Genomic DNA, 22660 nt, shown 5'->3' with positions numbered 1-22660 from the left:
ACAATGTGAAGAAACGCAGGATCGTTTCATTTTTTGCCTTTCAGCCTCATGAATGCAAAATGCGCTTGTAATCTTAATACCGTTCAGGAGACAAAGCAGTCTTTAAAAATCACACTTCACAGGGCTCGGGGGAAAATAAGTTACTAATGAACGGTATTTACAGTTGCTCCATCTAAACATGCTTTCACTGGCTTTTCAGAAGTTGCTGCATAAACGCAAATCACGAGAAGGAATGCAGAACGACGCTTTTCTCCTAATAACCTGTTTCTCCGTTCAGAAGAGTGCTGCTAAGCCTTCCACAAAACGCCCTTGCCCAAGCAAACATGCAGGAGCCAGAAGGTAACCGGCAGCGAACTTCTTGAGAAGCAACTCCCTACAGACGGCTGCGGCTCGGCCAGGCAGCATTCGCGCTGTATCAAAGAGGCCGGATGCCCCTTCCCCAGGCAGGGCAAATTCACCCGGCAAATTCACCCATGGGGCACAAGGGTGCATTGGTGTCTGCGGTCCACTGAGTGAACGCTGACTTTACCTGGGGTTTTTGAGACAGACTCGGGAATTTGTATAAAGCCGGGGGTGGGCGGTGGGGGGAAAAAAGTAAACTGGATACGTAACGCATGAAAAAAAGGTTTGGAGACACACACACACACACACACACATACACGCACACACTTTTATGATGCAAGTTATTAATTGTGCACCAACATTTTGTGTGTTTCTACAGGCAAAATGAAAACCAGCATTTTTCTCTTACAATTATCGTACGTTTTAAAGCAACAAAAATTGTCATTTTTTTCTACAGAAATGGCAACATTTATTTTTTAACAACAATGGAAAGATATGCAAAAATAGCCCATAATAGAAAGGGGGGGAAAACGATCTGCTTTCTCTTTAAACCCATGAACAATAGAAGGTCACGTGGCACAGTATCCTATCATTCAGCACATTAATAGCTGTGCTAGAGTAATTACACTTGTGGTATTTTTGCCTCAAGTGAAATTCTGAAATAAGAGGATGGAAATTATGATACTGCTGATAAATATTAATAAGTGAACTTTTAATTTTTTTGCCACAATATTCAAAATGCTAAGCATCTAGCTAATGCTGAAGCAGCCTGATATGTGTTTGCCTCCAGGGACTATGATGCTTTATGCACTTAAGAAAAAAGTTTAACGGAATTAAAATTTAATATCTAATTAGAGCAAGGCTAATATATTTTGAAATGAGTGGGGAAGACACACGCCTCTGTTGCATATTTGCTACAGTCATTAATCTTACCTGTAAAGCAGCATTGAGAGGTGTGCAGTAGGTGTGGCTGGTCTGTATGTTTTTAATAAGAGAAGGGTTACTGCATAAGAAAAACATAAAAAGGAGAGTTAAATGCAACCAACCTCTACGAGAGCGTTTCAAGCACGTAACGCTTCCTCCCACACCAGAAAACTAGAGCTGAGATTTCTTTTTTTCACACAAGTTCTCTCTGTTTTTTTTTTTTTTCAATCTGATTTTTACAGTTATCTTATTTGCCTTCACTAAATATGGAGTATCGTTATCTCTAAAAGTTACCTCGCCACGTGCTCTACTACCCTGTGTCAGCATCGCATCTGGGCATCTCTGCTCATCTGAGCTGCGTTCGGGAGAAATTCCCCGATACTCGTCGTGGCTAGCAGTCAGTGAGCACGTAGAGGTCCATCGTAAGGAGGCTCTGCTCAAAAGCGTTACGGGATGTTTTCAGTACTCCATAAGGCAAATCATCCTCCAAGCGGCTGGCAGCAGAATCCCTCGCGACTGAATATGGGGATCGGGACGAGAGATTTCTGGTTTCCTGAGCCCTGCTAGGCAAATCTCCAAGGGTCCCGTGGAGCGGCCGCCCGGAGGTCTGGGGCTGGGCGGAGAGCAGGGACCGCGCAGGCAGGTCCGCACGCCCAACAACACGCGCTGCGTTCAAGGCCAGTTTAACAAAAATTATGGCCGTGTGCTATTCTGCACGCCCTGCTCTAGTCATCTCAGGTTTCCACACGGGGCCGGGTTTGAGGAAGATAAACGCCAAGCGTGTCCACTCGCTCTTTAGAGGGCATCTACAAATCACCCGTCCCGCTTGGGGAGGAAAAAAGGCTTCGACTACAAACTAGGAAAGACGTCCCAATGCAAAAAAATCTCCAGAAAGTTTTATCATTCACTGGGCACTTTTTAAATTGTTTTTTGCACATGGGAATAAATCAGGGTGAGAAGAGTCTTAACTGACCCCCTCCCACAGGGACCAACAAGGATCGGTTGTTCTGGAGAGACGGCCTTCGAGTAAAGGTCAAAGAAAATTGCTTTGGGAACCCTAGGAGTATTTGAGAGTGGTTGTTGTAGACACGAGATGGCCTTCTGTTTATAGCCTATACAGCTGGTCTCACTGCGCTTTCAGAATTTTTTTGCTTAATTCCGTGTTTCTGTTTCATAAGCACCTAATCGCACTTTTGGATTAAGAGCTGCAAAACAAGGCATACAACTGAAAGCAAAGGAAAACATCAAAATTAAAACTTATCTGAACCCCCTCCTGACCTATCTCTGTCTTCCTGACAGATCTACAGCAGCGTATCTGCGCTAGCATGGATAATTGTTTTGGTCTACTTTGCACTATAAACAAATACTGTAACAGACATGTCAAAGTAGAGTTATTTTACAGGCATTTGGATTATCAGAGTAGGACACACAAAATACACATAACAACCAAAAATTTAGTTTCTTTAGCAGCAAAGGTGATGTCACTATTTCGTGAAATGCAAGTCTACATGAGATGGGTAAATCATGCAAAGCAAAGCAACAGCAGAAAAAAAAAATTAAAGCAAGTAAAAGCTCTTACTGTGCAACAAGCTCGCCAAAGTTTTCATCAGGGCAGTATTTTCGAGGACGGCCTCGTTGAATATGACGGCCACGTTTAAACTCTTCATCATCAACAGTCCAAAAGGACCCAAACTCATCCTCTACTCTGATAAAGCACTTATGCAGTGAGAGGTTGGTGCGAATGGCACCCTGGGACAAGAGCAGCAGCAAAGGAGATGAAGTGGAAACAAAGGGACACGGGATCGGGGACAGAACAGACATCAAATACAGGGAAAAGGAAAAAGAAAATAAAATGCAATAAGCATAAGCAAATGGTTTGTGAGGGTTAATATGCATTGCCACCTACAAGCTACTAGCATGTGATGCAACAAACACCAAGCAAGCAGGGTCAGGGTACTGGTGGGCATACAAACAGTAGTGATGAGATGTTTTTCTTGGTTTCCCTTAACTGAAACAATGCGAAACCACCTGTGGTTGGTCTAACACCAGCTAGCAGCCAAAAGCCTCTACGTTAAACTGTAAGCATGATCCAAGCTAGGCTAAGAAGTTCAAACATGGTGGACATACCCACTGATCTTTTGTGGCCTTCGTTTTTGGAACTCTAGTTCATCCACTGTCCATACTGCCCCTTTAACGTTTTCTACTCGCACAAAACACTTGTGAAGACTAAGATTATGACGCACTGCATTCTGCAGCAAGTATAAAAGAGAAAACATTCAAAAACTTTCCATGAGAAAATGCTCATCATCGTCCAAGAACAGCAGCACAGTCAGCTTGACAGTCCTTATTTTGCAACGTTAAGCCCATGCCCCCTCCCCTCCCCGCACCCGCCTGCTTTCCCCATACAGCAGCTCTTTACATCTTAATTTGCAAAGACAAAATAAAAACAAAAGCTTAACCCCGCGATTAGAAATGCAAGTTATTATTCTTATCGGTTATCCGCAGTGTGAACGAGAACAGCCATCAGTTTACACATGCACCTTGTACAGTAGAGCACTTTGCATACGCAACACAGAGGAACGTTGCTGAGGCACTTTCAAAACAAGCGTTTACGCTCTGCCCAGAGAAACTTATCCTCTCCTGGAAAAGAAAGCGGTCGTGAAAGCACAGAAAGAACTTCAGGTGAGCGCAGGCGGCTCGATTCGGCAACGAGGCACCGGGGCTGGCGCTGCTGCGGTTTCCCTGCGCGGCCGGGGGGGCTCGGAGGGCGAGCGGCACCCCGCTCCGAGTCGCCTCTTCCCCCTGCGTGCTCTTTTATGGAAGTTGGCTCCTATTCCTGGCAGACTACTGCGCTGCCTGCAGGGAGCTTCTGCCAAGCACGAGCACGAGGAGGGCTCCGGGAACCAACGCGATAACATCCCCGCGGCTCACCGCCGGCAGAGCCCCGGCGCTCGGCTCTGGCGGTTGCTCTAGGCCCCCTTCGGCTGGGGGCGCTCCGGCGGCCGCGCGCCCTCGTGTCCGATGCAGTCCAGCCCCGGGGCGGGATGCACCCCGCCAATCCATCTCACGTGTCCTAACCTCCGCCTCTGCCCCACGTAAAGAGCCACCTTCGCTACGCGCTGCCGTATGCATGGGTCTTGCATGGGTCCGCCCCGCCTGAAATGTCCTGCAGAGCCTGGCTCTTCCTCACGCCCAGTGCCGCATCCCCCCTTCCTCCTTTCATCAGGTTTCCGAGCGAATGCCCTCCTGCAAAGCCCCCCGGGCTCGTACGTGGGGCTCGTCCCCAGCACCGCTGAAAGGGGCTCGGTACACGGCGGAAGCAGAAGAAGCCATTTGCTGAAAACATGCAGGCGAGCAAACTCCATCCATCATCACTGGCACCACCGCTTTAGTCAATCTGGTTGACTCGTTAGCAGGCGCGATGCCAGCCGAACACATGGTCCTGGGTCTAGGCAACCAAGAGACTACAATTTTTTTCCTCCTGTCTTCTTCTTTTTTCTTTTTTTAATGAACATCAGGTCTGGGTGGTGAAAGGGAGCTCTAATCATGGATGTCTAAATCACCGTGCAAACAAAGGCTACGCACAGTGCATTTGTCATGTAAATTAAGAGGCAGCAGCGGCGTGGGTGCGCGCGCGCCTGCGAGGCAGAGGCCAGGAGTCTTTTGCTACTTTTCCACTTCCTTTTCCTCCGAGAGCAAGGCGGGGGGGGGGGGGAGCTGAAATCGAGGAGAAAGTCAACGTGGTTGTTCGCGATGCTTTTTCACTGCTGCTACTTGGTGCTGGGGTTTTCTGTTCTTGTTGTAAGCATCTCCTGCCTTTTCACCAGGTGTGACATTTTTGGCAAAACCCCTGATTTGGAGACAGAGGAAAACGCCCCACACCTTAGGGGCCAAAAGCAGCTGGCTCAGCAGCTCCCGGTGGGTGCCGAGGGCCCCGCTAGAGCAACCCGGTGCGGGACTGCAGGCCCGCGTCTCTGCAAGTCGGGCAGCTTCCTGCGAAAACGGGAACGCTGTCAAGTCTGGAGCGAAAAGCGAGAATAACAACACTATTTCCCACAGTGAAAGCCGATCTGCTAGTTAATACGGCAGTTGATCAAACGCGTACATCAAAGTTCAGTAAAGGCAGTCCGCCGAGTTTGTAAACAGCCTCTACGCACGTGGTTGCGCAGAACTATCGGTGCTCTTCTTCCATGTATCTTCAATGCTGGGGAAATCTGTTGCGGTCTGCTCTCGGTCTGCAGACGTCAACGTGTGCCTTGCCGTCGCCTGGGAGGGACGACGGATCAGGCTCTTGCCGAATACACTGAGAAAACGTTGCCTTAGCTTTCTGCGCTTCCACGGGACCGCTCATTTGCAGAATTTGTCACAGAAAAAATTATTTTGCTCCCCCTGCCTCTAGATTCTTGCTGTCTAACAGTTTTATTGGAACAATACCTCAACATTTCAGAGCCACACCTGCAGCCTTTGCAGTGCCAGCAAATTACTCCCAAAAATAAAAGCAACAGACATTGCCTCTGACCTGCCAGAACCAGTTCACAGTGCTCCCTCAGCAATCAGCGTAACAGAAAAATTAGGAGCTATTATTGCAAGATTATATATTTACCTGGTTAAAAATATTTGTATGCAAGCCACTTTTGCAGAAAAATTACCCTGAACATGCTTGAATGTAGTAAATGAAAGGGTTTGCTATTTTAATAACTGCTCAGGCTCTGCTGTACTGCATTTTGGGAAAGAGGTTCATTTTTTTACAGGTCTTTATTCCCCTGCCTTTCTGCGGTTTTGAAAGCCCTCTCAGGGAAGCTTGCCACACCAAACCCTGACCCTAAACTTGGGGAACACTGACCCAAACAACAGCTGAGCGTTAACTGAGGGTGAGTGCAAATCCCTACGTATATATTCAGAGTACTCTGATGCTGCAGGCAGCCCCTTGCGCTCGCTCAGAGCCCCGCGGGCTTCACGCCATGCCAGCCCAGAGCTGCGTCTTCATCCCTGCTGTTCCTGAAGGCTGGCATAAACCTGAGCAGGAAAAACCTGAACTCCTTCAAGCGGACGTCACTTTTGCTAGCCGTGCTGGAGCTGGGGGTGAAGCTTTCCTTCCCGTGCGCGAGCAGCGGGAGGCCAACACCTGCGCAAGGTCCCGGTGTCCGCGCGGGCTCTGCTGTCTCCCCACCGTGCTCTCCTGCAAAGCCTCCAGAGCCAGCGCTCGCCTCCTCCTCCGCGCAAGCACGCTGGCAGGGCACGTGGCTCCTGAGACTGGGTTTTGCACGAGGCACCAAGCTAATTTCTAAAAGGAGCCTTGCAGGACCTACTCCCCGCTTGCTGCAGGAATCGAATCGGATTTTTGCTTGAGCACCCCCACCTGCGGCTGCTGAAAAGTCCTGCTGGAACCGCTCCAGCGGCGAAAGACAGGCAGGTCTAAAAGCATCTTAAATCAGGGAAAGTTAATTTCCTCTCTGCATCACAAGGAAGCTGCAGAGTGAAATGCTGCTCATGTTTTCCAAGTGAAGTTCAGAATCAAAGCAGCAATCACAGAGACTCTTCCTGAATATAAGAGCTTATAGACCACGGCTGAAAACTTACAGAACTGCCCCTGCACTGTGATTTAAAGGGAAAACATACTGCTAAAGGAAAGCTAACGTCCAAGGAGCATTTCTAGGTCCATCCTTTACAGGAATTAATCCTAAATGCAGGATGAGACAGGCAAAACAAAAAGAGCCAATGGAACAGCAGGTACGGGACACGCTCATCCTACCTGGTCGCTTGAACACCATCTGTTTGAGAGCAACAGAGGTCTTAGATTGAGAGAGACTCAAAGCACTGAGATTGGATTTTTACTGCAACGCGAGATCCTATTCCTTGATTCATTCGTTAGTAATTGCACTCGCTTTAGATGGTAGTGAAGCTCTTCTAGCACTACATATAAGGGAAGGAGTGGCTCCCAAAATATAAAATAAAATTAATTCCCCAAACCCTTTATCTAACAGTATCAGACATAGTTATGGTAAGAAATCAAGGTGCTAAAAATCAAGTTTTTAGTTCTGTTTAACAGATTTCTTATCGTGGGGCTTGCTTCTCATGTATTGTGTTCAGTAAACTTCTGGGTTATTTAAAAAAAAAAAAAAAAAAGGAAGCTTATAACAGATCCGTATATGCAGTGGAGAGCCAACTGATTGAGGAAAGAAATCCACTTATCTATAGATCCTAGGAAGAAAGAGGTTGTTGTGATTACAGTCTGTGCAACTAAAAAGAGAAACAGTATATCTTCTACCGACACAATAACTTTACCTCTTTTTTTTTTTTTTTTTTTTAAATATGTTCCAGCTGAAGGGCTTGAGCTTCACCACTAGCAGCAACCACACAGAGGAAGTAGTGGCATAATCACCGAACATAAAAGCCAATAATGGGGATTCAATTAGTGGTTTTCAAAGGCAGAAGAATTTTTCTGCCAAATACCCAATTGTTCCCGCAGATAAGGTGCCCAGCGCGTGCCAAAACTGCCCGTCCGCGTGTTTCCCGGCCCCCACGTCGTTAACAACTCGCTATGTCACCAGCAACGTCTCTTCCGCGCGCGGGGGCAAGGCTTACCTTCCACGTCGCCGCGTTGCGTCGGAAGTAGGCAAACATTCGCGTGAACCAGTTGTAGATTTCGTTTAGTGTTAGCTGTTTTTCTGGAGATTCGAGGATGGCCTTGTGAAGCAAAGCGAGACCAGTTATGACCGAACCGGCGCAAAACGTACCTTACAGTTTTACTTCAACCGAACACAAAAGAAGAAAAGAAAAGAAGAAAGAACGGAAAGAGAAGAGGAGATTTGGAGCCAAAATCCAAAGGAGGGTTTCCACAATATGAACTAAGATTAATGGCTGTATTTAACAGTTCAATAGCAAAATTCAAAATGGAATTATCTAATTGTTTTGAGTTTTTATTTCTGTTTCCTTACAGAAATATTAATTTATTAGTCATTCATAAAGCAGAATCAAAGAGAAATGCAAAACATTTCACTAGCTGATTAAAGCTCAGTAATTATTTAGAGCTCAGATTAATTCTAGGGATCAGAGATTACTGTAGCTTGTGATAATTGACTTGCCATCTTTAAACAGGCTCATTTTCACTGTTGTGTGAAATGAATTTCCTAATAATCACATCGTATTGTAATACTTAATCAAAAGCAATTATGTTATATATTGCAGTTCTCAAAACCCTTATAGTACAGGTTTGAGCGTTTGAGCGTGCTTACACACCCAAGGTTTTTAAATCTGTTTAATCCCGAGCGCGCACGCGTAGGGACGTGCTGCCCCCCTAACCCACCGGCGCGCGCGCGCCTCCGCTTACCTGTCTGATTAAAGACGCGTACGTGAACGGCGGTCGAACTTCCGCGTTCTTATAAAACTCTTGGTTCTGGGCAATATCTGCTAAATGAGAGCAGTCGTCCCGTTATTACCCCCTCGGCGGAGGCCGGCGGGCTCCCGCCGCCACCCCGGCGCCGCCGCCGCCGGGGCTGGGTTACCTGACGAGATGGGGACGTTGTACTTGTCCGAGTACCGCCTGCGGATGGGTCCGACGTTGTGCATGCTGGTGGTAGTGATGACGGACGGCCCCTGGGTGACGGGAGTGATGGGCGCCGTCGGGGTGGTCGGGGTATGAGGTAAGCTCTGCGGAGAGGCCTCCGACGCCGTCTTGGACAGCGTGACGCTGGACACCAGGTTCAGCTGCGGGGGGCAAGCAGAGAGCGGCGGGGGGGGGGACGGGACGGGACGGGACATCAGCAAGGGCACCGCGCGCGCCCACGACCCACGGGCGTTTTGTCTCCTCACCGTGAAGCGAGAGGCTCTCCCAGTCTCTAATCAACGTCTAACGCTTTATTTTAGGTCCCGTTGTTTCACAGCCTTAAACCCCGCGCGCCTCTCGTTTCTGCCTGCCCGTTAACGCCGCTCACCCATCTCCTCGGCTACTTCGCCGACGGCATCAGGCTTAAAACACGAGGCAGGGCTTTCCTAGGGACGCACCAGGGAGAAACGCAATCCCTTCTCTCTGCCCCCCCCACCCCGCTGCAATTCATCCATTTTAAAAGCAAAGCCCCGAATAGCTTAACTCCGGAATAATTTAATTAACCACACGGCACGAAACGCTGCAGCCCGCGCAGAAGCGGCGCCGCTCTTTTTCCGCCAGGACCGTGCATCGGACCCCCCCCCGCTCCCACCGCCCCCTGGCCCGATGCACCTGGGTTTGGTACCCAAGCAGCATCCGCGCTCCTGCGCCCGCCCTCCCTTCCCACCCGGGTGTTTTCAACCAGCAACGCGCGTCGGGAGAGGTGCCTGCGAAAAGGGGGTCTGGGCCCACTTCCGCGTCGCCTCCGCAAGCGGCGTGGGCGAAATCCTGACCCCGCCGGCGTCGGCGGCAAAACTCCTACCGAACTGAGCAGGGCCAGAACCTCACAACTTTCGGTCACGATTAAAATTCCGTCTTCGCCGGATACGAAACTTTTCCAAAACGGAGGCAAGGCACGCTCTGCAGATACGCCCCCCCCCCCCCCAACCATCTCGTGTTTATCCCCCAGACGCCGTATTAATTTCCCTCTTATGAAAGTAACCAGATAAGAAAACTCCTATTAGCATCCCGCACGGGAGTTAATAGCCACAAATAACGTTTCTACCGAAAAATGATAGGATTCCTCCAAAACAAAGGTAGCGGAAAAATAAAGGGCTCGAACGTCACAGAAACGATACCGACGCAAAAAAAGCCCATCGCCCCCCCCCCCCCCCCCGAAAGGGCAGAGCCGGGCGAGAGCCGAACCTGCGGACTGCGCCGCAGGGACGCGCCACGGGCGGCACGACACCGGTACTGATTTCCCGGAAAATCACGCAAAGGCGCGAACCGCCGAGCGCGACGGGCCCACGGGCGCCCCGACCGCGGCGCCCCGAGGCCGTGGAGGAGCCCGGCGCGATTTAGGGACGCTGATTGGGGATACGCGTGCAGCGCTGCCTCCCTGTTATCCATCATCTGTCACGCACGACGAAAGGGACCAGCGACAATAACAACAGTCCAGCTGACGGGTCTCACCATGACATTAAATCCACCGTATTTTATCTCCGTTCCTAAACGGGCCGTTTACCAGTCCAACAACCGCGAGCGAAAGCCGCATCAGTTTTAAGCGCCCGGCTCTCGCAGCAGCCCGGCAGCCGAGCGTGATCTCAGGCCGCCCCGTCTCCAAAGGGCTGGATTCCCTCTTCCCGGGGTTTCCAAAAAAACCCCGTTTCGGGGTTTTTTTTTCGGTTCGAGGGCGAGCGGAGAGAGGGGGGCTCCCGCGGGCCTGACGACCCGCACGGCGATTCGCACCCGCTGCCGGGCCGCCGCTAATAAGCTGCAGAGGAAGCAGCCAATCTCAGCTAATTACCAGATAAAATTGTATTGTAAGGACTCTAATTAGGAGACGCTTACGGAGGTGATCTGATGATTAAACGCCGCATCCGAGTGACCCCACCATCAATGTGCAGCGGTGCAAGATGTCGCTGGAATATTTTTGTAGAAACAGTAATTTTATTTCAAGGAGGGGAGGCGGTAATATTTGTAATAATGGCTATGAGGTAAACTAATTAAAAGACAGTTCCTAAAGGAAGACTGTGGCTTTGAGCAGCTGTGGCCGTTCCAAAACAAAGTGCCAAATCTCAACAGAGGAGCTGCAGTCAAGTGGAAAATTTCTGCCTGACCTCTGCTCTCGCTATTAATTTGCAGGAAAACTAATGACACATATACATATTCCCACAAAATTGTTCTAATTGCTAATTTGCCAAAGGAGCCCAGTTTCCAAATTAAACATGACTGCAGTCTGCGAGGACAGAAAGAACAAAAAGCTGGAGCAGCGCGAGTATACTGCGTTTCACCTCCGACAACCGCTCCAGAGACTGAACCAACAAGTTAATGAAACACGACCTTGTCAAGTGCTAGCAAAGTTTTCCCCTTTTTTTAATGGTTTTTTTTTTTTTTTGATGACACTCTCTCTTCTCCTAACAGGGATCCAAGCCCTGCCAGTGATATTACCAAAATACAACATAGCGGAAGGGAAAAGAAGATGGTTCTCTCTCCTCTCGCTTGCATTGCTGCTCTCTTTGTTATCGACGGAACGAAGACTGACGCATCAGTCGTGAATTAGAGCAGAATAACAAATTATGAATGGCGTTGGTTTTCTTGCAATCTTAAAATATTAATCTTAATTGTAAACTATTAAATCTTAATCTTGTCGCCAGTTACAGATGCGGAAGTGCCTCGGCTCTGTGCTGCTGGCTGCTAAAGATGCTTATGCAGGGCAAAGATCAGGAAGGGACCGGACCGGGAGGGTTTCTTTTCCTGATGGAAACTCTGCACAGTTTCTCACTGTTTGCATTTGCTATTTAAAAACAGGTTACTATGATTAGAAAAGTTGTTCACACTGGTATTTTGTACACAGCTCGTTTCCCACATACTGCAATTTTTGGATGAGGCATCATTTTTGCCAGAGGGTAACGAGCAGAAGTCACCAAGCTAGCATTTTAATGAGCAAGAATTTTTGCATCGCGGCGGGTGCACAAACCAGAGCAACCTCCACGTACACTGCAGAGCGCAGCCCTCACTGCAAAGGGTTAAACCGATCTCTAATGTTTGTACTGGGCGGGGGGATGATTTCTTTCACCTTTTTATTAAAAAACAAAACCAAACCCTAAACCTTAAAAAATAGTTTTGAGTCCTAAAATTCTGTAAATTCAATCACTGGAAGTTGTTAAGTGTTTTGCTTTCTTTTTTTCTTTCTTTTTTCTTTTTTTAAGTACCTCATACTGTTTTAACTTAACAATCATAAATGCCGTAATTGTTTCAGTGTTCAATATCCTGCTTAGCATTTTATTATTAACCTTCCCTTTCAAGAAACGGCCACTTCTTCCTCTTAAAGGTGAAGATTGAGTCATCAAATTCTTTTTTTTTTTTCCCTTTAAATATAAACAAGGCAGAGAGGTAACCCTCTCCTTCACCCCGTAAAACAGATTTCTAGTAAGCGGCTCTCCCATCAGAACGCACTTTGATTTCTTTTTGCGTAAACACTTTACATGACAATAGCGGCTGCACATAAAAAAAACCCGGATCTGAAACAGTTTAAAAAGAAAAAAAGAAAAAAAAAAGGAAAAAGAAAAAAAGAAAAAATAGGTATGTTTATAAGTGTCACACTGGGGCCAGAGTCAGTGCTCCAGGGCAGTGATTCCTCGGCTATTGATGCTGCCTTTCTGGTCGCAGCTGAAAGCAGTGATTTACGGAGTTCCTGGGCCTTAGAGGCTCTGGAGCGGAGAGAAAGCTAACGCTGGGCCTGCAACTTTGCTAAATTCTGTGTCTTCCTCTCCCATTTCAGCCTGGACACATGACTGTGTGAGATGTCGAATCTGGCAGGCAGCAATCACTTAGCAGGTGTTGTTATTGGCAGCAATACTGAGGAAACCGAAGTTGAGGAGTGAGACTTAATGAAAACCAGTATATAAAAACAGCTTTTGTTGTGCTTGAGAATCTCTCTTTATTGCTGCGTATCATTATTTTTTCAAACTATAAAGTACGGCTACAGCAGCTAAAATGCTCAGTCATTACCTCAACGGTTAAAAGACTATTTTTTTTTTAATGCTTTGTTATTACAGTTGCTAAAAACAGTATTTCAAAACAATCGTAATTGCTATGGTTAGGGTAAAAAAATACATTAAAGAAGGGATATCTAACAGTGCGTTTTATTTAAAGTGCCAAAAGTTTCTTTAAAAGTTTTCTGTCTATTTTTAAAAGATGGATGTAACACCTAGTATGCAGAATTACTTGTTGGTTGATGCTTTTTCCTTTTTCCTTCCCTCCCTATGAACCTCGATGTCAGTTAATCCTCCAAAAGAAATCACATTTCCATTTCAGCCTATTATGCTGATCGCTAACGTGAATGAAAATAGCATGTAGCGGAAGCTATCTTAATAGCAAAAGCAGGATGATAATGCTTGAGAAATCTTTGTTCTGGATTTCAGTTCGGGTTTTTTGCATTCAAAAATTTTACCTTCCAGAAACATATCACGGCATATCCCTCCACGGGCAGCTTTAGTCTCACTTTTTTTTCATTACCTTATTCTCCCTAAAACACCACATGTCAAAGTAATAGGAACAACTCTGTATTTTTCAAGCATCAGGTCGTGCGATATGTCCATTTTCTGCTCAAGTGTTGCACCGCTGGATATTTTAATTACGAAGGTGGAGGTGTTTAAAGAAGGCACTTAGCACTCGCCCTCCTCTCGATGTGCTCGCCGTCCCCATCCCTCCCTCTGCCACCTCCTGACCTGCCCAGAAGCTCTCCCGGGAACAAGGCAGCAGTGTGCAGGACACCAACAGAGCCCTCTCCACATACAGAGATTTATCTGCCAACAGTTTGGGCTGTCCACCAGTGAACTGCAGGAGAACGTGCTTAAATCCCATCGGCTTTAATAGGACTAAAGAGCTTTACTGAATAGATAGCCTTGGCGGATTGGTATAGCAAAATCCACTGGCCGCGTCGCTGCATGTCCCGGAGTAAAAATGACTCCAGGAAGCTGAAGCCATCTAAAGCTGGGTATGGGACTGAGGGACACGAGCCTGATGGATGCCCACGGCTGGACACGCAGCCCGCGGCTGAGCTTGGGCGAGTCCTGAGCCGACCCACGAGGACCAGGCACCTGCCTGCGACCCCAGCAGCCCCAGGCCACCCCCCGAAGGCACCGGGCGTACCTACAGACGGTGTAAGCAGCTCGTTCACCCCCTTCATTCACGGGCCGCTTATGGAATGGTTTAAAAATAGGCGTTAAGAGCCTTTAAACAGAATAAAAATATTTCTTCAGCCATGAAAAAGCGGCAGCTTTAAATCCCAATTCATTGCTATGCTTGGATTCGCAGTCACTCTTTCCCTTAAAATCACAGATGTACCGTAATATATTAATCCTAACATACACCTTGCATTAGTTATGTTGGCAAAAAAAAAAAGGGGGGGGGGGAGAAAAGAAATTAATTACTGGATACAGAGAATACTTCGCACCGCAATAATGGTCATCAGATCTTTTTTCCAAAGTCCTATCCCACTGAGTTAAAAGGACTAGGGTCTAGCATAGTCTAGGCAGTGCCTGTGTATTTTTTTCACAAGGAAAGCACAATTTATGCAAAACACTATACTTCTACATTTTATAATTAATTTTCAAATGCTTCACCTATACATATTTTAATAATTTCTGATTTATCAGATGGTATCTATAATAAATTTTTCTATATTTCAATAAATGAAAAGAAGGCAGTTTCAATCCAACAACAGAGTGCCACACAATATAGGCCTGTCAGGCACCAATTTTTACTTCTAACATGTAAGTTAAAGGATAAGGAATTTATAATGCTGCCTGTGAACGAAACCACTTTTCATACACAAATGTGATCTTTTTTTTTCCAAAGGGTAATACAACAGTACATTTACATAAACTAATCCAAACAATCTATGTATTTGACAATGGCAAACCTCACACAGACTGCCTATTGTTGGTTTACATCTTGGAGTTCTTTATGTTGGCTTGTAACACTGCTCTAGCTGTCAAAGGTTTGACTTGGACTCTAAATAAATGGTTATAGAAGTGCTGTGCAGCGATATTGGACTTCTTTGCAAAAGAAAACCTGCTGTGTATGAATTCAAAAGCTATTAATTTTTCAGTCAAAAATATTCATGCCTATTTCTTTTAATAAAGAAACACTGTGCTGAGCAACTGAGAGATAATGTTGACTAGTGGTACAGAATTTTCAATAGAGCAGTTAAAAATAAATTTAGTAGGAGGTCCCCAACAAAGCTATAATTTTCCAGAATGTAAAACATTTTTAATACTAATCAAGACAGCCCTTTTCCCCCTGCGTTCATTTTTTTTTTTTTTCTGCTGCTTTCCCTGTTTATTAGCTGTTAATACTAATCTTCACGGCGACACCACCTGGTATCTTCGTAGCCTACACCACCGGCGGAAGCTTCCTGCCTTCCGCCGCTGAGCATCGACCACGGGCTGACTTGCCAAGCCGCGCTCGCCGCCCTCTGATTTCCTCCCTTTAGTTTTTAATCCTTCCTCCTGAGGGGCACCGCTGTTATGAAAGGCCTCAAGGCAGAGTGCTTTGAGACTCCCAGATTATTCCGCTGTTTTAATTTTTAATCCAGTAAGAGCTATAGAAACCAAACCTCCTCCCCGTTCTGTTGGGTCTATATACTTTGCCAACAATGCGCCGAGGCATTTGCATTCAGGCTGAGATGGATATGAGGAACTAGAAGAATGCTATTTTTATAGACACTGTAAGCGGTTTCCACTCTAGAGAGCTGGAATCCACCGGATCAAGCAATTTTAGGACTCTCAGCAGCTTAAATGGAAGGGTTTATACCTACCGCTCAACTCTCTCCAAGACGGCTCCGAAATCTCCCGTTGACTTGGACATCTCCAGCCTTGCCCAATAGCCTGCTATTTTCTATCTAGCAGCCTCCCTATGCACTTCCGCAGCCATTTATATCCAACTACATGGAAACTGAGAAATCCTTTTCTAGTAAAGATGGGTGCGCGAAGTGTTTAATGATTTTATGTTCTCTATATCTGTAATGTGTTCTGTTTCAGACATTAATTTTGTCTACCAACTGCATCTTGGCAGGCTACCATATTTGCTGGGTTAATAGTCTGACTCCTTTTTATTTCTATCACCATAAATCATACATATATGGGTGTGTGTTTGCTTTATTTATAGAAAAAAAAAATCAGTCAAAACAGATAAACCAATACTTTGTCATTATGCTGCATCATTGCATATTGATTAAAATTGCTCGTACTAACTATAGATTGTCAACGCTCAATTAATTTTCACACAATGACTCAAAGCAAAATCAAATAAAGCCAGTGTACCTTTAAATCTTACAAATCTTAAAATCAAGAAGCAGAGCACTCTCTCCATTTTGAATAATCACGTGAAGCTGCGAGGAACGTTTTCAGCATTAAGAGGTTAGGAGAAAACAACAGCTGAAGAGTCATTTCCGTCAGAGAACGAGACGGTAGATTTGCCATTTTTTGGGGTCCCCGGAGGTTGGCTTGGGCTACAGAGCTATCCGGCCCCTCGCAAGAAGGGGATGTTTAGGGGCTGACCCCCCTCCTGCACTGGTTGCTCTCCACCTTTAAAGAGCTATTGGGGGTGGAGGTGGTTTCCCTTCTCAGTTTCAGCAGTATAAAACCTGACACGAGGTAACAGCGATTAACATCAAAACGTGCAACTGGAGTCTGTTCTACCGTAAACGTATGTCAGGCTTAGAGAGCAAGCAAAATAAATATACTAAATATAATTTAATTACATCTCATTCCTAACACTTCCTAGGATTTCATGCGCGTCTGACTGATGTAAAGCCACTTACAGGCTGGTACGTGAGGCCAGAAAAAGGCCCAGTGCATCTGCTTTAGAGTTCAACTTCTCTGAAACGCCTTGAAGAAAAAAGAGCGATGAAAGTTGGGCTTATGCGGCAGTGTCTCCTACAAAGTAACCAGCTAGAGAAGTACTTCACATCTCTTCACTGCGACAGACTTTAGAGCAGACCACGCTTCGCATCACGCGCTCAGGTGGGAAACAGGAAAAGAGGCTGTTATGAGGTTTTGTTTGGTTTCTGCACAGTTCAGTACTTACGGGCTGAGGGGTGGCTTTTGGTTCAGTTGACTTCACATGCAGGTGTGTCATCATAGCTTGCAGGCGCTCTTTATCTTTTGCAAGCTAAAGAGGGGGGAAAAAAAAAGCTCTATTACTCGTATGCATAAAATCCAACCTCTGCTTATTCCTAATTAAACAGCTGGCACCAGTGCACAAGACAGAAGAGTTTTATTGCTGAGCAGTTTGGAAATTGTATATGGTCTTTTTTTTGCGAGGTAAAACTAACTCTTGGTGCTCGGTGTCAGTGCTTCCCAAAGCAAAATGCATTAGCCCTTGAGCGAGAGGAGCTAGACCTGCTGGCACCAAGAGGTTCGCTCCAGCACTGACAGCGAGAAGACAACAGTGAATCATGTTTATTAACCACTCCCACGCCAGCTCGGGAGGCACTGCAGCAAGCAAGTTATGCAGCGCCTCTCAGATGCGTTTTCCTCCTTTAGTTCCCCAAAACGAGCCGCACAAATGGACTGCAGCTTTCACACCACGTGCAGGCTCTGTGGCACGTGCAGCAAGCAAGGAGGCCACAGCGGCTAACCCACCCTGGGCGCCTCTGGTGTCCACACTGCTGCGGGAGGATGCTTTTACCCTTCCCCATTCGCTCCCCACGTCATGCCCGAACTGGGGCAAAGCATATGCCCTAAGCACCGTCCCTCACTTTCTGGGGTCTCTGGCATTTTTCAGTTGAAATCTGCACCTAGCTTACAGTTGCTTTCCCTGGATCACGCACGGCCGTGACCCAGACAGCTTCTCAATGCATTTACGGTGTGCTGGTCAGGCACTAAACCTCATTATTTTTGGAATCGTGACATTTTTGTATGTGTGAACAGGACCTTTTCTAGCCGCTCTTAAAGGAAATAAAAGTAGCAAGATACTCTGAAATAGTACTAATGAAAAGGGGGTGTAATTAACCTACGTGCCCAGCATAGAAGTTCCTATTTCCAACGGGATTTAGATCAGGTTCTTAAAAAGGACAATTTTTGCAGAGTTGAGGTTTGCTTTAGACAAGGCAGATTTCCCGTGCCAAGAGAAGAGAGCTCTGCTCACGTTCCCCTGCGACTTTAACAACCTGCCCACCTTATCAGAGGCATCTCTGGAGCAGTAAAGTTGGGCTAAGTGTATATAAAAGGAGACTCGGTCATAAATCCCCATTGCATCACCTTACAGTCAAGGTTGTCCCGCTCTACACAAGGCAAGGGGTTTCGGACCATGCCAGAAAGGCATCATGATGGGATAAAACTTGGCACACAGGTTTCCAAGAGATGAATTAAATAAAGGAAAAAACAGTGTCACCACTGTGTGCTCTGGAAGCGCAAAAGCAAAGTCACTGGGCTTTTCAACTCGCTTTGCTCTTTTGGGTCAAAAATCTGAATGGTAAGAAAGGCAGACGCCTACAGCAGATCTCTTGGAAGTTCATGGTCGGATTTGCTGGTGTGTCGCAGAAGAGCGGGGAGCTACGTGCTCTTCTCAATGCAGCACTGCAGGAACTTCTCCCTCCAAGAGTCCTCCGAGGGCCTTTTTGGAGAAAGCAGAGATCTCAACCCTCAGCTACAGCGTTTTACCAAAATCAGTGAAAAAAAACCCAAGAAATATTTCTACTCTCAGTGAAGCTTTGTTGTGCAGTTTCTCATTCCTAGCAGTTGCTGGGCACATGAGCTGCTTGGCAGGGTCATCTGTGCATTAAATTTTGGTCCGCAGGCCACTGCAGAAGATCAACATCTTCCAACTGAAATAAATAAAACGCAGACACCTGAAAGCTTCCTGCTTGCAGCACAGCAGTGACAGCAAGGGAAAGCCACTCAGGCAGTAAGGGACACACCCTGAGCAGTATTTCCTCTGTGCCCCTCGTCGAAATGGAGTGGCACGCTTCACTCTGACCTGCCAGTGTCCTGATTTTTATTGTTTTCGGTCATCATCTTAGCACGCTTTGAATGCAGCTTCTGCTGGATGAACGTTATTAAAGATCCTCTCGACATTTCAGGCAGACACACACTAGTATTTTGTCATAGTCTAGGAATTCAAACACTCACCCGGTTAGGCAGGAGTTTAAATTATGAAAAATAGAAGTCTCTCAGTTTCAAAGCACTGAAGAGAAGCAAAAAAATCCCAAGAATTTCTTTAAACTGTTTTCCCTTAGGTCAGGAAGCAGTAGTGATATAAGACTAGAATGTCACTAGTAGCCCCCTCCATTCAGCTGCATCACTCAGCAGAAGTCAGGAGTGTTTGCTCAGCTACTGATGTGAGCAAGTTCTCACTGGTGGCACTCTACTAGAGAATCAAAGGTCCAGAAATGGTAATTATTAGTGGATTTGCAGGAAAATGCTCTCGATGTACTAACAGTATGCTTGGGCAAGGTCTGCTGTGCACTGAAAGTAAGCTAACTGATTAGTGTTACTCTTAAACAGTGTTACTCTCCTGATTTTTCAAAGCTACTGGTGAGCATTATTCGTTTCCCTGTTGCTCTCTTGTGACAGGAACTTAAGTCTATAAAACTGCATCTGAACGTATGCACCGTATGTGCATTGGCAATAAGACTGGTAAATCTTTCTCCTTGTGCTAGCATTGAGCAGGACTACCCTGGCAGGACCGCTGGAGAAGAGGAGTCCACACCTCCAAGCATGGGCTCGCTCAGCTGGCATCTGCAGCCTCGCTGCGTCCTGCTGGAAAGCATCTTCATAACTGTAGGAGCAGACCCCTCCTCTGAATGAGGACCCTCGATCGATGGCACAGGGCAAAACGTCAGGTGGACTTCTCCAAAAGCAAGGGGTGGGCAGATTTCTTTAAGCTTATTGTGCCGAGGGCTTACAGCCGCTGGCCTAACCTGAGATGCTCACAGGTTTGGAGGGAGCCTGGTACGACACACAGTTCCCTCTCAAGTCTCCTTCTTTTTTCCCCTATATCTTACTAAAAAGCATTATATTCTGGGAATTTCCAGAGCATTGTCAAGTTCTTCACGGCAAGCCTGGCTTTGTCACGTTGCCCCTGTCTCTGGTGGGTGCATACGTGATCCAGGAGCCTGAACAGTGCTTCCACAGAGAAACACACAGAGCAAGGTAAGTGCGTGGAGTGCCTCACAAATTTGGACACAAAGACACGTGCCTTGCCTTGAAAAGGGGCAACCTAACCCCAGACCCACAGACACAGAAAGGCAGGAGAAGGGAGGCACAGAAAGCACAGGCCACAAAGTGCTCAAGGAGCAAGAGGGGGCAGCACAGCAGTGGGGGACCAAAGAGTGGGAGATAAAGCATTAGGCACAGAGGATGCAGACGTCACATGGGAGAAACACAGACAGAAAATAACGTCAAGGAGATGGAACGCAAAAATGGAAACCCAGCGAGAGGATTCAACAAGAGCAACACGGCCAGACAACAGGAAAGGCAGGTCACTTCGGCAGCAGCATTCTGGACAGACCAAGGGCAAGGAAGAAGGAAGCTAGTCACGGTCACCAGAAGAGACAACCGAGATACAGCCTCTTCCCTCTTTTAATGTGCTCGTTTCAACCACGTTTTAGAAAGCTTTAGGATCCACTTTTCAAGATTGTCCACAGATGCCTCAGGAAAACAGGCCCAAGCCATGTTTTCACTACACTGAAAATGGCCAAACATCTTCATGTTCTCCTACTGGGAGGTAATTTTTTTTAAACTTGTAATAGCCTTGTTGCTCTCCTGAAATGTTTTTCCATTCAAAGGTGGTGCTGCAAAATGAACGTCCTATTCCAGCTAAGATCTAGCTAAGGCTAGGGATATGTTCCTGTATTTGTGTTTCACCCCGCAGCCCAATTCTCACTATTTATAATGGCAACAAATGATCATGTCAAGATGGTTTAAACAAAGGGAAATATGAGAGGATCTCTACCTAGTCTGTGATATTTTAAGTACGTTTGCAATGAAAGGAAATGCTGAGACCAAAGCTTCATGACACTTCTGCAAAGGGGTACTGGCAGGAAAGCAGAACTGGATTTTTTTTTTTTTTCTCCACAAAAAGTTAATTCAAAAATTACTTTCTTTAAAAGACATTGCACTCATCTCTGTCTGTAACACTGATAAAACTTGCATATGCAAGATAAATAATGGCATGCGGGGGAAAAAAAAGGAAAGGCTTGCATTTGAGTCTCTCGCACTCAAAACCTGAAACGCATCCCTGAGATACAATGATTTTTGGGCAAGTTAAATTCTACCCAGGTCTCGATGGGGCTGTACAGGAATAAAATCATGCAGCATTTGGATCCTGCTAGGACGCTGGACCCTGAACAGTTTGTGGTACCTCACAACTGCATTGGAAGGCAAAGCCGCTCATCAGCGCTGAGTAACACGGGGCAGAGTGGGAAGGTGATGGGCACCTCCCCAGTCTAGCTCCCAAAACTCAGTTACTCTGCTAGGGGGGCGGCTATTGTGACTCTGACAAATGCTCCACTGCCGGGAGTATTAGGTTGATGGTCCTAGTCTGGCTGCTCTCTGCCCTCAAATCACCCAGTGTCCCTGCTGCATACCATCACCATTAAAAAGCCTGCTGTTGGGCTACGTTTTCTTTCTACTACGGCTCTGTGCAAAAACCAGTCACTGGAGGACAGATCCTTTGTCTCCTCCCACGTACATATTGATGCTGATTTCTTTTTTAAGCATCAAAGGACTGACATGTGGGAGGAAGGGAGAGGGAGAAGGGGGAGTTACAGGTGTCTTCCTCTCTGCTTGTGCATTTCGGCAACGGGACCAGCCCTCCTCCTTCATCTACACACTGATGCTGCCTCGCTGGCCAACGATGGTCTCTGCTTCACTCCATTATCAACATCCCAGTGTAAATTATGCTTCCACTACTGCTGTGCTAGTAAGACTGTTAGAAAACAAACAAACAAACAAAAAAACCCACCCAAACCTTTTCGGCTTAGCCCCCACACCACTGTGAAATTACATTCTCGTCTTGGGGACTTCACGTCACCTTCCCATGCAACGGTCTTTGAGTAAGGAGGTACTCCCCAGCACTAACCGGGTGTGACTCTGTAATTATTAGTTGCTTTTTACAATTAGAATAATGCACCACTGATCAATCCTTCAAAAATATTGTCAAAGACTTATTGAGGGGTGGCAACTGAGTACCATCTCCGTCCTGTTCAACGGTTAATACAGGGCTTCCTCCCACAGTTCCAGGCACACACGTTTCCAGTGACCGCAGGAGAGAAGGATTAATGCTTCTCAGGCTGACTGCAACTGAAGAAAATCTAGATTTACCTTCAGCCTGAATATTACTGCATCTTGGTAAAAGATTATCTCATATCTCAGTTTACCAGGAAGACTGCAGACTTTTTTCTAATTCCCAAGAAACTTGTTAAAATAACAGACCATTTCTCATAACAATTTCTGCAAAACTCTGATATTTTATGACTGGTAGTTTGGTTTTTCTAAAACTTGTACTAAAATAGTTTATATTGCTTTAGCTAATAGGGAAAGAGTGTCATGACCAGCGTGCTCCTGAAAGTAAAATTTACGAAATATCTATGAAAGAAAAAGGGTAATTTGTAAGATAAGAAGATAAAAGACATTTAAAAAAAATGCTTATCTCGAAAAGTAACAACAAGAAGTTTAAGTGTGTTTTTGCTGATTTTTCTCTCCAACTATTTGAAGCTATAAATGACTTAACTCAGTAAAATTCCAAATGTAATTATCTTCTGTACTTAGCCCAAGGCTTTCCATATATCTCTAC

At 46.2% G+C, this 22660-nt stretch overlaps 1 protein-coding gene across 48 annotated transcripts in view; it reads right to left on the bottom strand.

Annotated features, from left to right (window-relative positions):
- Positions 1-22660, bottom strand: part of FOXP1 (forkhead box P1) — a 388378-nt gene that overhangs the window by 12355 nt on the left and 353363 nt on the right. For 32 of the 48 annotated variants that reach the window (XM_068907706.1, XM_068907674.1, XM_068907708.1 and 29 more), the window contains 6 exons: positions 16949-17032; positions 8772-8973; positions 8597-8676; positions 7852-7953; positions 3394-3515; positions 1276-1345 (listed from right to left, as the gene is read on the bottom strand). In XM_068907706.1, coding sequence (XP_068763807.1) covers positions 1276-1345; positions 3394-3515; positions 7852-7953; positions 8597-8676; positions 8772-8973; positions 16949-17032 — 660 coding nt within the window. The other 16 variants (XM_068907688.1, XM_068907698.1, XM_068907699.1 and 13 more) reach the window with 2 other exon arrangements.

The sequence above is a fragment of the Struthio camelus genome, chromosome 14 (genome assembly GCF_040807025.1).
Source record: "Struthio camelus isolate bStrCam1 chromosome 14, bStrCam1.hap1, whole genome shotgun sequence".
In the NCBI taxonomy this organism is placed as follows: Eukaryota; Metazoa; Chordata; class Aves; order Struthioniformes; family Struthionidae; genus Struthio; species Struthio camelus.
The sequence above is the reverse complement of the archived record's forward strand: the minus strand, read 5'-3'. Positions and strand labels throughout refer to the sequence as shown.